Source organism: Denticeps clupeoides, chromosome 18 (assembly GCF_900700375.1).
Source record: "Denticeps clupeoides chromosome 18, fDenClu1.1, whole genome shotgun sequence".
Taxonomy (NCBI): domain Eukaryota; kingdom Metazoa; phylum Chordata; class Actinopteri; order Clupeiformes; family Denticipitidae; genus Denticeps; species Denticeps clupeoides.
Genome location: NC_041724.1, coordinates 4,345,055 through 4,362,754, shown reverse-complemented (window position 1 = coordinate 4,362,754; position 17,700 = coordinate 4,345,055). Strand labels below are relative to the sequence as shown.

At 46.2% G+C, this 17,700-nt stretch overlaps 1 protein-coding gene across 4 annotated transcripts in view; it reads right to left on the bottom strand.

The window, feature by feature from the left end:
* Window positions 1-247: 247 nt before the first annotated feature.
* The window catches only part of stox2b (storkhead box 2b), a 33,108-nt gene continuing 15,655 nt past the window's right edge, over window positions 248-17,700 (bottom strand). For 3 of the 4 annotated variants that reach the window (XM_028959561.1, XM_028959564.1, XM_028959562.1), the window contains exons 2-4: window positions 8,731-8,883; window positions 4,205-6,443; window positions 248-2,002 (exon numbers count right to left, since the gene is read on the bottom strand). In XM_028959561.1, the coding sequence (XP_028815394.1) occupies window positions 1,810-2,002; window positions 4,205-6,443; window positions 8,731-8,883 (2,585 nt within the window). In that variant the 3' untranslated portion in view covers window positions 248-1,809. Of the gene's footprint in view, window positions 2,003-4,204; window positions 6,444-8,730; window positions 8,884-10,759; window positions 10,897-17,700 lie in introns of those variants that run through there. The other variant, XM_028959563.1, reaches the window with a different exon arrangement.

Sequence of the window (17,700 nt, the reverse complement as noted above, 5' to 3'; positions counted from 1 at the left end):
AACACCGCAGCACGGCACACGGTGCACACGACGAAACGTGTCCTCTGCGTTTAACCCATCACCCTTGGTGAGCTCGGGATTCGAACCGGCAACCTTCCGATTACGGGGCCGCTTCCTTAAGCGCAAGGACACCACTGCCCCTACAACATACAAACGTAATAGTGCGATTTCGGAATTAAATGGTAAGATACTAAATTAGAATAAAAATAATAAATACATGATCTCCAGAGGTAACAAATGTGTTGTTTTTTTTATTGTCTTAAAAAGTTTTCACCATTCAGTGAGGGTAAATCATATACACAGTTACAGTAAACACCAACAAACCTACAAATGTATTGACATTACAAAAATCCCCTCTTATAAGTTAATATGCCAAGTATGACCGAGGAACACCATGAAAGCGTAAAGGTGCAATGGCATGAGAAGTCATTCACATCAATGGGGAAGACGATTCATGGATGCTTCATTCTTTTTGTTCTTGTTGTTGTTTGTTTTTCCTACAAAACAGATTTCACAATAACAAAAAAAAACCTTCTTGGATGGATTTGTGTGGTTACCAGGTAGGTATGTTTAGTGCAAATGTGTTAGAAGGCAGTCCTGGCTGCAGAATGTTAGCTGATTTTGCACCACATTGCATTTGGAATGGCAACGAATGCATGGAAAACTGTCCCCATCTCCATTGGTGTTCCTTTTATAATGAAATAATAGAGCAGCTTTTCCGGCGATATCCATCCAAGAGGGCCAGGACACACATTTCGGTGCATATGGCGAGAGCCCAAGTGTGTGCAGAATTCAAATAAAACACACGACAACATTTTGAACACCCTTTGGCCTCTTAACATTACCGCTATCATTGTGAGGGCAGGGGAACAAACAGCACTTGAAACAATAGTTCAAAATTGCGATTATGTCACGTTCAAAGTATGGAGGCTGATAACAGTGAACTAGTTCAACTTGGCCAAACCACTTGTGGCGTTTTCTTTTTGCCATTTGACATGAGGAGGTAGACGTGTGCAGTATTTACTGTGAATCCATTCAGTCTGGCTCTGAGATCTGATTTTGAAGTGCAAACCCACAACGAAAATATTTATATATATATGCTCCAAGAAAGCACAGGATGTTTTTGTATTATCTGTCCTCGTGTCCCCAAATCCAATTCCAAGTCATGAATCACTGCATGTGGCATGGACTGTCAATGAAAGTGCCCCTTCAGTCCAGCTCGAGAGCACAACATGCGAAACTCAGCCCTGATCTTCTCTCCCGAATTTTCATCTGTCCCACTAGGCCATGGATTAGGTATGGGCATAGAATGGGCAAAAATAGGGCTACGATGGACTTTACGTCAAACAACAGAATTGCAGAAATAAAAGACAATTGCTTTGGGTTTTCCGATGTAAAGTTTGTCAAAGAAATATATTTATATTTCGTACAGTGTTTGAAAAGTGGAATGTGGCAGGAAGGGACTTAACTGAAGACGTGCAGAGCAGCGACGGTCAAACCCCTCTGCCCGTATTTATTAAGCATATCTAGAATTATGCTTTAGCCACGTCATCCCTGTCGCCCCAACAAAAACAGTTACGGTTTTGTGGACATTTATGAATTTGCATGAGAGACCTGAGAGAAAGAGACTTCAGTTCATTCTTCAATCACCCTCGCCAGATAAGCCGTAAATGAAAATGTTGAAATTGTTGCTTAGCTACCCGTAAAATTATAATTTTTTTTTTATTTCATGTGCGTGAAGGGGACTGGAAACTAGTATAATACTTACAGTACTTTGCTAAACACGTTTGACAGAAGTACAACCCCATTTTAAACACTTGTGATCGACGCTAAACACTTTTTCTGCAGCCTCTCAGGTCGGGTGTTGTGGGGCTCAGGAAGGTTCCGGAAGGGGTATGGCGGGGGGTTGTGTGAGCCAATGTGTCCTGGACTCAGTGCAAGGTTTTGCCGCCTGTTGCTCTCAACGTTGCTGGATGTGTTGGATGCCAGGCTTTCCCGTGTGCTGAGTGAAAAGTGGGAGAGAATAGAAGGAAAGACAGGAAATGTGTAAGAAAAAGAAGAATGAAGAAAAGGAGTCAACAGTGAAGTATAATGTTGTTGTTTTTTTTTCCTTTTTAAATTTCATTAAACCAAAGGAATTCGGATAAAATTTTATTAAAGATGCCGAACAGCATTGAAATTCTGCACACTTGTGCATGAATGCTGCACATTGTAGGAAAATTCAGAGTAACTTTGTTCTATTGAGTTCTATATAGATTTTCTATATTGATTTTAATATTCAATAATAGCATGCTACATTATGCAAAAAAGAATAAAAGAAAACATTATAAAGTATGAATGCTGAATTGAAGACACCACAAAAGTCCAAGCTACTGAAACTGAAGGTGAAATGATATAAGGGTATTAAGTTGATGTGCTAGAAGAGTGTGGATTCAAGTGACTTTGACATGGACCTGACTATAATGCTGGGTGACTGGGTCAGAACAGGTCTGGTGGAGGGTTTCGGGTACATAGTGGTCAAAAGAGAGTCACAGAAGTGAACTGGAGACAGGGTTCTGGCTACTATAGGCACAACGATGCAGCACATACAGTTCACTGCTTGCTGTGAAATATTTATATTTACAGCATTTATTAGATGCCTTTTATGTTCTTCTAATTCATAGGCAATTACTAGGCTATTACCACCCCAAATTGAAAAAAAAAAGCATCACATCAGCATCTGAAGGTGACCTGGTCTGGTGAACCCACCAATAAGCCACCAGGATTGCACCTATAAATCAGTGTTTGTGGGTGAAACAACCGGACCACTGGTTCCTACAACTGGACAGGACATGATTGACTCTGCACAGACATCCATCGCTGATAGAACAAGTCACCCATGAGAGCTGATTGGCTTCTGGTCACTGATTCTCCATCTGTGGCGCAGTTGAACTGTACACTGCCGCTGGGCAGCATATGGATCAGCCGATCTTTGCTACACTGGACATGAGGGGTTCGAGAAGCTCTGATGATACATGACTTTAAACCTAAACTACTTATTTCACTTTTCACTACTGTCGGATTTGTCAGCATTAAGTCACATGTTCTGAGCCCAGGGGTAGAGGCAGGGAAAAAAAAAAAAAATCAATTAAATTCCAATAGTCACATTTGACCCATTTTTGCTGTGTTTGGAATCTAATAATAGGTCTATGTCTTAAAAAAAAAGGGTTGGACATAGAGGAAAGGGGAGGAAAGAAGGAAAGGCACAAAACACAAAAGGCTACAAGCAATACACAATGAAAACAAAATATATTTTTTAATTTTGAGACTGGTTGACCTCAAAACAAACATCACACTTCAGACACAAAATAATGAAATGCCATGCACTGCACCGGTCAAAAAACATGTATTGGCACTTGTGTCACAGGCTACTGACGTTTCGAGACATTCGCAGTCAGCCGTAGTCCATATGCTAACCTGAGGCTGGTGGAAATAGTGCTTATATCTTCTTGAATTTCCAATTGCACTTTTTGAACGCAATGCTTGTAAACAGCTGAGCGAAATGCATATTTTAAACACAGATAGTGACTATCCTTACAGTCTGGTTCAGTCTGAGGTCTACGGAGTATGAGGTTACAAACAAAATATGAGTTAGCAGAATAGGTATAGCAAAGGGTCATAAGGAATAAGTCTTGTGTTGCGTGGTGCGCCAATAACACCACCGTTTCAGAGAACTACAAAAATTTCAAGACACTGGTGAGGTACAGTAGTACATATTTAAATTATTATTCGCTGCCAGCTGTAAACTCAAAATCAAGTTGTTAAAATGTCCTACGTACATTTCGCGCACACCATGCAGCAATGGGTCAGGTAACTGCGCAGCAAAATTAAAAAAGCTGAAGCACATGTGGACAATAATGACTAAGGGCGAAAGGTCACATAACGATAAACAGAAATATATAAAATCAAATCAAACAAACAAATATATAATGTTGTAAACAGGTTTCAGGCTCACATGTAGCGGTTGATGTGGAATAAGGAAGACAAGGACCACAGTCACATTAAACACCACAGAACTCAAGAACACAGGTATTAGGGGAAAAAGACACAAGGGCCTAGAGTTCCTAGGAGACACTGAACGAGTGCCCCACGATTTAGGACTTTTGTCAGAATGGGCCCGGTGTGTACCGCATCGGTGATGGCTGATGTGTGCGCCATGCCTTACCGTGGTGAATTAAAGCCACTGTCCACGGTCACACTGCTGCTGTCCATGCTGTCCAGCCGAGTGGAGTGAGCGGACTTTTGACTGCTGTTGTTCTCGCTCTCCTTGGGTCTGGGGAATGTGAGGTTCTTTTCAAACTTCCGCTGGAGGTCGCGCTCCCGCTCCCGCTCGAGCAGCCACTGCATTGTACCACCTTCCTCCAGGTCCTTTTGCTCATTCGCAGTTTTGTGGGTGGCTTCTTCGGAGTCGTCGTCAGAAACGTTGTAGTAGTCGAAGGTCGTGTTTGCTTCCGCACATGTGGCCTGGTCCTGGCAAGCTGGAGGAGGCACGGGCAGCGGCTTCTCAAAGTGCTCCTGGCCATCGAGGACGTCAGCTGCGTTGGCATTCGGTGAAGTCACAGAGAGTGCACCAAAAATTGGGTAGCCACTTTCAACATATTCAGGGGGTTTTAGCAAAACATCTTGGCTAAAGGTCTCTGCCATTTTGTCCACAGCACCCAAGTTGGAGCTGTGCTGGTGTCCCAACAGGCCATTGGGCAGTGGCTCGGGTAACTGAGAGGGTACCGATAAAATGGCGTTCTGTCCCTTGGCAGCGTCGTCTTTGTATTCCAAAGGAGTACAGTGAGGAGATGCTGGAAGTTGGGTCTGTCTGACAGCATCTGTCAAAAAGTTTTGGGGAGGCGGTGCTGAGAAAACCAAATCGGTCAGCGTGCTACATTGGAAGTAGTTGTCTTCAGCAAGTGGCTTGGGAGAGCAAGCCTTGAGGTCACTAAAACCTGGCAAACTATCCCTACTTTTGCTCTTTTCTACCAATTGACAAACCATGGCGTCCTCCAGTGGTACCCTCCCTACTTCAGGCACACAGACATCAGTGTTCAACTTAGCAGCAGTGGCAGATACTACAGCCCGGGAATAGTGGGATGCCTGAGCACAGGCTCTCAAGGTCCCATCATCAGTGTAGTACCGCGTCCCATCTTGGGGACTGCACTCAAAACCTTCTGGGGTGTCCAGAAATGGAGACCCCAAGGGGCCCTTCGAATTGTCCATAGACCGTGATCTCTCTTTGGCCTTTTCAGACCTCTCGTTGCGTGACTTCCTCTCCTGCGTATGGCTGTGACTGCGATGGACCTTGGAGTGCGAAGCTGCTCGGGATGGCTCTGGAAAGAGCGCTTCTGTCCTGCGCTTGGCCAGCTCTGCAGAAACATCCCACTCAGGTGTTGTCGTGAAGTTGGATTCCACAATGTTGGGGTTACTGTGCACCATGTACTTTCCACGGTTACGCTCCATAGAGTACATGGCTTCTCGTGGTGAGCGCACCAATGACGAGCTGTAAAACTTGTAGTCTCTTTCGCCAGCAAGGTCCAAATTGGAGCCCTCGGATGGGTCCCCCCTGGAGGCTCGGGTTTTGCTGTGGGATCGAGAGGCTTTGCCCTGCTGTGCCTTGCGGTGGCTCCGGCTCTTTTTGCTCCGACTGCTCTGCTGTGCCGAAGAATTTGCTTTGCTGCGCTGGGCCTTCTCTTCCTCCAGCCTCTTCATCACCGCAGTGTGCCGTGCCAGGTTTTCCACCGTCAGATCTGGGTTGATCCTCCGGATGATTTCCATCTCAACATCCCGGGGCACCGTGGAGGGCGTCTCCTCATCACGAAGAGGCCACTCTTCAGGTGGAAATTGGGCAGAGAAGGTCGCAAGATGTTTGGTCTTGTCCTTCTTAAAGCTCAGTCGGAATAGCTTGAGACCAAACTTCTTGGACTGCTTCTCACTTCCACAACCACCACCCTCCTTGTTTTTACTGCCCAGTGTGTCAGTCTTGAAAGGAAAGCTAATGGTGCTCTTGCTTTTCTCTGTGGATGAAGCTTGAGGCTGCGATGGTGGGATATAGGGTTCTCTGTGCTCCTTAGTTGACTTCCTCTGCAGGGTAGAAGCATGGTAACTGGGCAAGTCTTCCCCATAGCTGTTGCCATAAGGATCATAGTGGTTTTTGTGGTGGGATCTCTCCCTCACACAGCCCGAAGTGGAGGGGGTCATGGTCCCAGAGACAGGGGAAGTGCACTGTTGCTGTATCCGGTCCGGTATCCTCTCATCCAGGTGGTACCACTTGCTGCTGCTCCGGACAAGGGAGGGCGTAATGAAGTATGTCTGAGGAGTGACGATGAAGTAGCCCTCAGGGGTCGGGTATATCTTTCTCTCGCGCACCAGAATATTGAGAGTATGCCGGAGGATCTCCGGACTTGGCGTAGGCACACCTGCATGATAAAATAAGAGTGTATAAGTAGGCAATTATTGCTTATGTTCTTAAATAGCATTTACACTTAACAACAACAACATTAAAAGTACAAGCCTAATTTGTGTCTACCAAAACAGTTCCAACCTGCAATGGTATGCAATTTAAGTGTCCTGCCGTATACTCCAGTAAGATGTTTGTAGTATATTTTTACATTTACAGCATTTATCAAACGTCCTTATCCAGAGCGACTTACAATCAGTAGTTACAGGGACAGTCTCCCTGGAACAATTTTAGGGTTAAGTGTCTTGCCCAGGGACAGACAGGCAAGCCTTCACTCCATATCAGCCTGTTGACTGGTATTCCCTTTGGTAAGTACCACCCCCATGCTAATTAGAAACAAAAGACGTGGCTTAGACCAAAGATGTCCTCAGACCCAGACGTCCTTTTAGAATGTCTTTGACATAAGACACAAAACCTTGTCTGCCCCTCATCTGAATTCTAACGCTCCATCGCACTGCTGTATTCTGCTGGTGGTATTACAGCGTGTTTCATCATGGTGCCCTTTTCTACTAGTCCCATGTGATGCAACTCTCTGACTGCGCATGCAGACTGCAGCAAAACAGAAATTTACAACCGGCACCACCCCATTCACACTCACCGCAATCTTGCAGCAGTCAATAAAATAGTGGGGCGAGCACATCACATGCGTTTCTTCAATCGGTCTTAAAATAAAGCTCTGAAATGGAATGTGTGGAATATACCAGTGATGTTCCGCCTAATCAGCCTCTTTAAATGCAACTACTGAGGAGTCTGACTGAGTCTGAATTAAGACTGTTGAGATAAAGAATGGGGGATAATTACAAGTTACCCCTACACACACCAATAAAAAACACATCTTAACAGACAGATTTTTCTGTGCAATAGAGACCATGAACTTTCCTGATATTACATCATACTGGTCTTTCAACCATTCTGACTTATTTATTCCAGTCTTAAAGGAAAAGGGCTCTTGCACCTTTAAATGAGGCTTCAGTTATTAACAGTGGTCATTAACATATTAACTGGTAATCAACTGAAAATATTTGACACAAATAACAACTTTGAGGTCAGAGTACACATCCAGACGAGCAAAATTACAATGTGCTGTCTGTAAAACCTTCTTAACAGTATTATGCAGTAGATAAAACTGGCCAATTAAATTAGCTCCATGTGAGTCACATGCTCCAGAGCACAACACAGGCTCCTGTCATCAGTCCATACACAACTTTCCCTGCCAGAGTGCTGAAAACATAAAATTTGGTTTGGTCTCCTCTGTTATGGAAAAATGCTATGGAAATGTCAAAAAATAATTTCACTGAAATCTTACAGAAACCACTAAAACAATAACATACAACCCTGTCCTAACTGGGTATGTTGAAAATGCCTGTATAGCATATTAGGAATAGAGAGGATTGAAATAAAAAAAAATTTTTTGGTAGTTCTCACACTGCTCCCCGGGTGCCTTTCATGGCCGCCCACTGCTCAACAAGGGTGATGGGTTAAATGCAGAGGAGACATTTCGTTGTGTGAGCCGTGTGCTGTGCTTGCTGTGTATCACAATGACAATCATTTCACATCTGTGCAAAACCCGAGAAGATGTTAATTAACTGGATCAGGTCGGTTCAATTTGGTTACATCCATGTCATCCAAGAAAGGTTCAGTGGACAGGCCCATAATTAACACCTAAATCAATTGATAATGCTGATTGAAACAGAATAAACTAGTTCCAGAGTCTATTGTAATGGTTCCACCTGAAGTAGGACACCAGATATAATCACTATGCTAGTGCACACAAAAAAATGTACAAAAATTCTGTATAGTGGACAAATAAATCATGTGAAGAACAAGGTTTGGGACTAGAACACAGAAAAAAAACTAAATACCACTCTAGCACAAATATGTAGGCCTCTGAAGTTAAAGCCCATATTTCACTCAGATCTGCAATGGTCACATCTGGAGTAACTCCATGGGTTGACTTGACCCAAGTGCTCCTCGTGGCACATTTACTGTTCTTCCTGTTCCTCTCGGCATGGGATTAATCCAATGGAGGATACATTCATTAACTCAACATCTGGTGCAGAAACCCCTGCCACATGAGCAATTTCCCCTCCTGTCCTCCAAACCCTCTCGGGCATTGGTTGGTCTGGAATGGGTGTTTTTTTTTTTTTTTAAGCTCTGACCATTCAGTACTTCTCACCTTACTTCTGATTATAACACTATTCTATAACACATTTCATATAGTTTACAGTGAGGCTGTTTATATGTACCTGGGAAGCATGAGGCCAGATGTTCAATGAGGGTCTCCTGAGTGACTGTTTTACGGGCCGAGTTCATGGCTGAGATGGCCAGACACAGGACATCTCCCAGCGGGATGAACTGGGACTGGCTGATGGGTGACATGCTGATGGGTGACACATCACCTGGAGGAGAGACACACATTATTACTCAAGTTACTAGCTACTAAAACTAGCTAAAGAGACATGTTAACCAACAAGCAATTATTAACAAACATATATATATAGCGCACATACTGGATATATAATGGATATATTTGAGCTTTATAGCATCTTAGAATAGTTTTTAACAGATACACAGAGCAAAGAAACCCATGCTTACACATTCCTAGATGTAATGCATTCATGCTAACTAGACCTGTGTACACGTCAGGCCTGTTTTACAGCTGCAGGGCAGGTGTGATTTTTATAAGGCATCTAGTCGTGGGCTCCACTCCATTCCTCTTGGCTGCCGATTGAACCACAAAATGTCCTGGGGCAAATGATTTCTGATATATTTATTACATCCACGTTGCCCAACGTGGTCACCCAGCACAGGCGTTCACCGGATGCGCCGGCGTCTGCGACGATGAGAAGTGAGTGGAAGAGCACGTTACGGCGCGGTCAGTTCGCCAGGACTCCAGCTGTTTAGCAGGTGTTACGGTTTTATAGAACCGCTGGTTGTTTGACAGCCAAATGACATTTTGGCAGAGGAAGCGAAGGCGACGTACTCATGTCATTTTCCCATTTGCAAATATGCTAATTGTGTTGGTAGTTTGAATTTCATCTGGCGACAGTGTTTGGTCTGCATATGGATCTAGTGGACACTGCAAAGGCAGAGGGGGACGCCACGGCACCTGGGCTCGCGGCGTAAGCAGCTCAGCTAAAGGCCCAAGCCTGGCACAGAATGGGGTCGGTTAAGCGGGCAAAGCGAGGACAGGAAGGCAGCATTGCCGCCGAGGCCCCGGCCAAAGCACAGGGACTGAGCGGGATTACCCCGAGACGTGCGTGCGGTAAACAGACGCACCGCACATGGGTCCATGTGAGGCGTGCCTCGGCACCGGTCAGGGGAGATGGGGCTTCCCGGCATTTCCAGAGCGGTTCAAAACAAACCTGTTTTGGCCAATTTGAGGCTCTTTCACTGAAGATAACCGGCTGTGCCCTGATTTACGACGCCCATCCGACCTCTTACTGTGTTCCCAACACTGTATTTCCAAAAATCTGGTGTAGATCGTGGATTATTGCAAGCAGATGCACAGCTACGCGTTTTAAGCGCTTATCACTGTCATTTATAGTAAATGAACTTCAGTGGCTTCAAAATGAGGTCTCTGGCACAATGATGTGGCAAAATGAAGGACGAGGTAAGTCAAACGGAGCAAAGCAGCTCGCATCTGCATCCTTGTTAATTAGTAAAGATGAGTCTGGCGAGGAGGAAGTGACCTCGTTTGTGCAACAAAACCAACCCGCGCAAAGACACTGGAATAAAAAAAAAAAAAACATGCCGACTTCACCCAGGGGAGACCCGGGCAGACATTTTCAGGCGCCTTCCAAAAATAATTCTTTTTTTTTTTTTTTTTTTTAGAAAGCCCCCCCCCCCCCCACAGCAGCTGCCCCCTGACATGGCTGAGGAAAGGAGAGGGGCTTCGAAAACCTCCACAAACAACAACTGCACAAGTCCCTCCTGAGACAAGGAACCCCCCCCCCCACGCCGACCAAAGCATGACGCTGAGCGGGGAGTCCCGGGAATTGAAATGAAACGGTAGATTTCCCGACCGCATCTCCCGTGAAGGTGTCCTGGGTGGAAATGCCGCGGGAGGCGCGGGGGGAGAGCCGTCCGCGGCCGCGCTTCGGTAGTAAACAACTCCCCACATCCAGCTTCCTTTGTCCGAGTGGCTGCGCTTCGGCCCCACCCCCTTTCCATTGTAACTCGCGGCGCGACGCGTCCACGTCCACGTCGCGGCCGGGACAACGCGGGAACGTTAAATGTAATAATAAAAAAAAACAAAAAAAACACACAATTTACCTTCGCCTTTCCCGCCCGACTCCTCTGCTGAAATCCATGCGGACCGGAGGGGGGCGACGCGGCAGCTCTTTTAGCCGCTGCCTCAGAACAAACGAGCGTTCGCTCAGAGGGGTCTTACCCAGAATGCTCCGCTCGGCACAAGGGCTGGGGAGGTGTGACCAATCAGGTTGTGGGTCGGCATGCGCTGCCCCCCCCTCCAGTTAATGCCCGCTGACAACGCTCGCCAGTGGGCGGGTCCGGGAGCGCGTCGCTATGGTAACGCATCACAGCCAGATTAATGTCCCCCCGTGTGTCCCCCTTCTCCTGTCCTTCCCTCGGCAATCGCACCGGCTAATTAAAAAATGAAAGGGGCGTGTGCAGGGCGACGGATTTAAAAGTCGCTCGTCTGCTTGATTATGTATTTATAGTCGAATTTGAAGAACATGGGTGGCGTGACGCGACGCGTGTTGCACAAGAGACTGCTGCTAAACTTAGCCAGTTTAGCCAGTTGTTAGGGCGGTAGTGGCCTAGCGGGTAACACACTCGCCCATGAACCAGCAGGCCCAGGTTCAAACCCCACTTACTACCATTGTGTCCCGGGGCAAGACACTTAACAGGGGGGGACTGTCCCTGTAACTACTGGTTGTAAGTCGCTCTGGATAAGGGCGTCTGGTAAATGCTGTAAATGTACATTTGCAAATGTCACAAATAGGTGTGACAAAGCGGTGGAGTAAAGCGTGTGTGGCAGGGGGGGGGGTGGGGACCGTTACGTGCATGGGAAGAGGGGGGGAGGGGCGGACCCATCCCAGGGTCCCTCCTCTCATCAAGAGACAGATTAGACCAGTTTGCAAATCCTTGGCTGTCCCGGGGCTAAGAGGACGCAACACGTGCGCGGCGAGTGTTAAACCGGCGCCAACGTTCGAGGAACTCCGGGACAAGAACGAGAATAACCAGTTCCCTCCAAAACTTCACTACAGGCCTTTATTTAGCGTCTGCTTTACTTAGCGTCTGCTAAATAAAGCAAAGTAAAGGTAAAGTAAATATTCGATTGTCTGCAGCAAGACATCGTTTAGCCACAACGGCTCAAACTGTTGGCTGTGGAACAAAAAGCGCATCGGCCGTGTGTTCACTCTGCATGCGTGAAAATGAAAATGAGGGTGGCCATTTCGAAAAAACAAAAGTCTAAACTTTGCGACGCTCCGTCTCCGTAGGGCTTCATTGTTGTTGGTATTATGGGTGTAATTATTTGTGCCTTTTCCGCGAGAACATGCGTCGCTTCTTGCAAGGCGACACCGCTGACCAGGTGCAGCTCCTCAGGTCTAACTGGTCCCGTTCGAAAAAAACGCCTTCACTTCACATTCCTCACTTTCTACCGTAAAGGAACGCACGCACATGCACACAAAGCCCAGAGGGCCGGTTTGCTCTTTATGGGACACGCAGACGGTGACTTGACCCGCAGACTTGTTCTGCTGAGGAGTGCATGAATCAGAATTTCGAGCAGACATCCATCCGAGCCAAACATAACACAGCGCAAAATTCATAATGAGAGAATGATGTCTCTGAAGTCAGATCGCGAAAGGCGCATTGCAGCGGAATCGAAGTGACATCGGCGGGGGGGCCTTCCTGCTAACCAACGTAAAGTTTTCTCGTTTCGGATTTTGTGCCACTTTGATGAAAGCGGATTTATTAATCAGACAGGTAACATTCGAGATTTCCTGAAGCAATAGACTTGGACAAATTGCATTTTCGCGAAAACAAGCATCTCATTTACATTTACATTATTTATCAGACGCCCTTATCCAGAGCGACTTACAATCAGTAGTTTCAGGGGACAGTGTCCCTGGAGCAATTTAGGGTTAAGTGTCTTGCTCAGGGACACAATGGTCGTAAGTGGGATTCAAACCCGGGTCTTCTGGTTCATAGGCGAGTGTGTTACCCACTAGGCTACTACCACCTCTTATTGCAGTATGTATGTGTGCGGAAGTCAATCTCTTTGACCCCACGATTCAGTGCTTCAGAGCATAACCAGAAACGAAACATCCATTTCTCACCGTGCCACGGTCACATAGGTCTCAGACGCCGAGATTAACAGGAGGCACATTTTTCTAAGAATAAACGACAGGGGTTTGCGTTTGTTAAAGCTGACGTTCCAGGAAATGAGTGAACGTGCCTTAACACTAGATGGTGGTATAAAACAAACCAAAACTAGTTCAGCGTGACATTCGGCGCTCATGGCCTCCCATTCCAGCTTTTCTGTTCATCTGCACAGGAGATCAAGACATAACCTCCAGACAGAGGTTTTTTTTTTATAATGAATTAGCTCTGAAGTCAAGTCACGACGTGTGCTAGAGCCGCGCGCCTCTTTCACAGTGCGGGACCAAGGAAAGTCCTGCGCATTCCAGACGTCAAACAGGACCACAACACCAACATCAGCCCCTCGTTGCTATGCTCACTGACGGCAAAAATCCCCATGCTCCGTTTCGCCCGAAGCAACTGAACCAAAAAAAAAAAAAAACGGGGAGACTGTACAAACTTCAGCGGGACGCCCCGTTACCCCGCGTCCTGTCTGTGATTAATGGGGTGGCCTGCATGGGCCCTACGCTCTAACTCAGTTCTTGGTTCGATAACAGAAGTGCCAGCTACAGGTGCAGGTGCAGGGGATCAGGGGGCGTGGCCTGCACTTTTCAGGTGTGCCCCGCCCTCACACACCTGACTGAACCTGCCTGGCGTAACGAAATCAGAGGATGGAAACAATATTCAATCCCACCCATTCTGACACTTGAAATAAACAAACAAACCAATTTTAATATACAAGCATTAAAAGCAGATTATATGTCATCTAGAAATGTGCATTTAAATATTTCTGCTGAACGGCAGTCATTGTAGAAAAGTAGTAAAGATCCTGGGTAATTAATTCCAGAAGAAATTAAATGTTTTGTGATCGCAATGTTAATGAGAATATAATTTTGATCCATCGCCTGCACAGCTGTATTCTACATTATTCATTATCAAAGCACTAGTGCTGGCCATCTACCAACCCACAGCGTAATAAAACATTTTCTTTTCTTTGTGGTCATGATATCACAAAATTGTCACTTATCATACAAGGATTTTTGGTAGAAAAAGCAACCAAGAAGAAAATGGCTGAAGTTGTGGCAACTTCAGTGAAAAGTTTACTTCTGGGTAGGGTTGCTGTGAAGCTGCTGAAATATTTTTTAGCTTCATCTTGTTTTAAATTAAGGAAACATAAAGGAGTAGAACCTTGACTTAATACAAGAACAAAACAGGTGAGAGAGCCGCTTGCAACGGACTCCATCAGGCTGCCTCGGCTGGTTGACCTAGTCATGTTCATAACCGGCACCACTCGCAGATTCGCGCTTCTAACCGCTTCTCCCCATTAAACCAAACCCCCGTTCATGAGGAACGCGCTCTAGCAACTGGTGATGTTGAGAAGCGTGAAGATAGTGTCTCCATCTGCAACTGCATTCCTGGGGCCAGAGCGACCATTAAGTGAACATTAAAATCACCAAGTAGGATGGTTTTCATGTTGACAAGTTAGATGATTTACATTACATTACAAAGTCAGATCAGCCTGTAGTGTGTTTTTACACTTTAATTTTAAGTGTGACTACAAATACAGACCTCCATGGGTTGATTTATTTTTTTTTCCATAGATTTTCATTGAATTTCATGGATTTTTGTCATCAGCACATTCAACTATGTGAAGAACAAAGTATTTAATAAGAATATTTCATTCATTCAGATCTTGGATGTCTTATTTTTGTGTTCCCTGTTTTCTTTTTTTATATATATTTTTTGTAGATTGGAGTGTACACTTAGTACATCTGTCAAGAATTCGACTTTTAATGCTGATTTGTCATTTGATTGTCACATTCAAAATATTTCCAAGACGGCGTAGTCCACCTAATAAAGATTGCTCGAGTTAGGAAGTTTCTCTCCAATTTGATGCAGAGAAATGAGTTAATCCATTAATAACATCTCGACTGGATTACTGCAATTCTCTGTTTGCTGGTTGCTCTGCTGCTTCGTTGAATAAACCTCAGCTCATGTAAAACTCTGCAGACCAGGGTTCTTGCACGCACTAGAAGGTATGATCACATTACGCCTGTTTTGTCTTCTCTGCACTGGCTTCCAGGTGAGTTCCGTGTTGACTTCAAGCTCCAACTTATCACCTATAAAGCTTTGCATGGCCTTGCTCCAGTTTACTCGTAGTAACCTACGAGTCCGCTCCCTTCGTTCTCTGGGAGAAGGCTTACTGGCCGTCCCCTCCGTGTAAGCAAAAGTCCCTGCTGGAAATAGAGCGCTTGCTCACAGAGCCCCAAATCTTTGGAGCAAATCTTCCGAGGAATGTACAGGATTCAGACGCAGTATCAGTATTTAAATCCAGGCTAAAAACCTACTTATACAGTCCAGCCTTTAACAACACTCCCCTCACCATTAGTAACGCTGGAGTAGCTAGTGTCCGGTCCTCTGTTCATCACTGACTAACTCACCCTTCCCTTTTCTATATCCGTCATAATCCACTCCACTGTGGACGGTATATCCTGCCCGGGGAGTGTCCTGGTTCGGAGTGATCATGTGACATTGCCGACCTCTCCATGGCCCTCTGCTGACCCCATCTGAGAGTCACCTGCCGCTAGTGGACCGCAATAACCTTCGTATGTGATCATTTTCACGCTGTGTTTCATTGTAATCCAGTGACCAGAGGAGAATTGGGGTTTTTTTTCCGCGCCAAAATTCAGATAAAAACAAGCAAATGGCCGGTGACAATTCTAAACGATGTGACAGAATGTGGGACGCCGGACAAAGCGGCCTAATGCCGTGCGGCCCAAATGCACGTCAGAGAATAATGAAGTGTTGTTTAAAGACGCCGTCTCGGGACGTTCATATACGCCGATATTTCACAGGAGAGCGAGGCAAGATTACAAAGGTCTGGACTTATGGGCGATTAAAGTTGACACGTGCAGTTTCTGGAACCGAGGAGGAGAAGAGAGGAGGACCAAGGGGGTGATAAAGTGAGACGCGAGGAACATGCAGAACTCCAGGGAATGTTGTTTTCCCTTTCCTCAAACACGTCCATCCCGCGGACCCCCGCCACCCCTCCAGCGCCCTCGTTCATCAAAGCCCACTGCTGACACCACAGCCGCGTCCCATCTCCCCCCTCCCACTCCGGCTCTCCGTTTCATTCTCACCCCCCTCCAGCTTCAAAAACATTTTTGGACAAAAGAGGTGCCGATGGACGAGAAGGTTGATCATTTCCATATTCGTTCCGTTTGTGGATATGGAGCCAAGCGTGTGTAGGTCTCCAGCAGACCAGGGTCACCGCTGGTTCAGCCTTGACTGTATATTGCTCTTTTTTGGGGGGGATTAGGAAATATACAAATCCTTCTGACCAACCTCTCCTGGATTGCATCAACTTTTGACTTTTATGACAACACTTTTCTTTTCCAGCAGTTAGAATCAGAATTTAAAAAATGAGGGTGGAAAAACTATTTAAAACATGAGTTAAGTGTACATGCAAATGCTTAAACACACACGACTGTAAAGTGTTGCAGGATCGTAGCCTCGCCGGTGGACCAGAAGACCACAAAGTCTCGGGTTCAACCCCACTTACTACCATTGTGTCCCTGAGCAAGACACTTAACCCTGAGTTGCCCCGGGGGGGGGACTGTCCCTGTAACTACTGATTGTAAGTCGCTCTGGATAAGGGCGTCTGATAAATGCTGTAAATGTAAATGTGAATTAAAAAAAAAAAATTGTTTTGTGCATAGTGTCACATCCGGGGTTTACGATCAGAAGAGCAGGTCATTGTCAACAGGAGACAATTAGACGGCTCTGCGTCCATTACTGTCTCTCATCCTCACCCTCCAGAGGGGGACATAAAAGAAAAACAGACACAAAAGCTGAGAGCGAGGGCACGGGGAAAAAACCCCCTTCTGTCTGTCTGCTGGACAGGCAGCGGGCGAGGAGGAAGCGTGATGCTCAGCGGGAGGCCATGCCGGGGGGAGCCGGGGGGAGCCGGGGGGAGCCGGGGCCCGCCGCTGCGTCAGGCCGATCGGGGTTAACGGGTTTGCGTCTTGCCATCGTGCACCGCTGCTCTGATGCTACATGGCGCATCCTCAGGACCAGAGGAGGCTCACCGTTGGAAGTTTCTTGTCCCTTCACGCATCAGCACCTACTAATTCTCTTGCACAAGTCAAAAGTCGGGACACACCTTGTCAATTACGACTGTTTACTGCAACATAAAACTAAATTGGAGACACGTGGCAAACAAACATAGCAAACTATTTCAAATTTTAGGCTCTTGGACACCATTGTCATCATTTTCAGCAGTTCCATGTTAATGAGGGTCTCCTGAAGCTGCTCAAGATGAAGCACACCAGTGATTAAGGGAACGGTCTGATTCCTTAAACCCCCTCTGTTGTCTTCTGCATTCGATTTGTTCACAAAATTGCACCTTTCCGTTGGCCATTGCTCTAAAACTGAACAGGTTTAGCCGAGGTTATGGGGGGTGCATGTGACCCTGCGTGTCTTTGGTGACAGTCCCAAGCCCGGGTAAATGTGGAGGGTTTTCCCTGACGGGAGCACACGCTGAATGGGGTTATTACACATACAATGAGAGAAATTTAATCCGACAGCAAGTATTGAACGTGCACTAATACCAGAGTGTGTGTAAGTGTGTGGTATTTGCCCTTAAACCAAAAAGGAAATTAGAAAATAAACCGGCGCCGAGACACAGAGCCGTCGGGAGCCCAAGGACGAAAATCCATCTATTGACATTCCGCATGCACAATTTAGCTTCCATTACGAGCGACTGCGACGAGCGCCTGACAGCGGGGCGGGAAAGAAATCAATTTTGCCCCAAACGTAACAGGGCCGCCCGCCGTGGCACGCCACAAACGAGTCGCGTCCTTGTGTCCCGGCCTGCCCCATCTGACCAT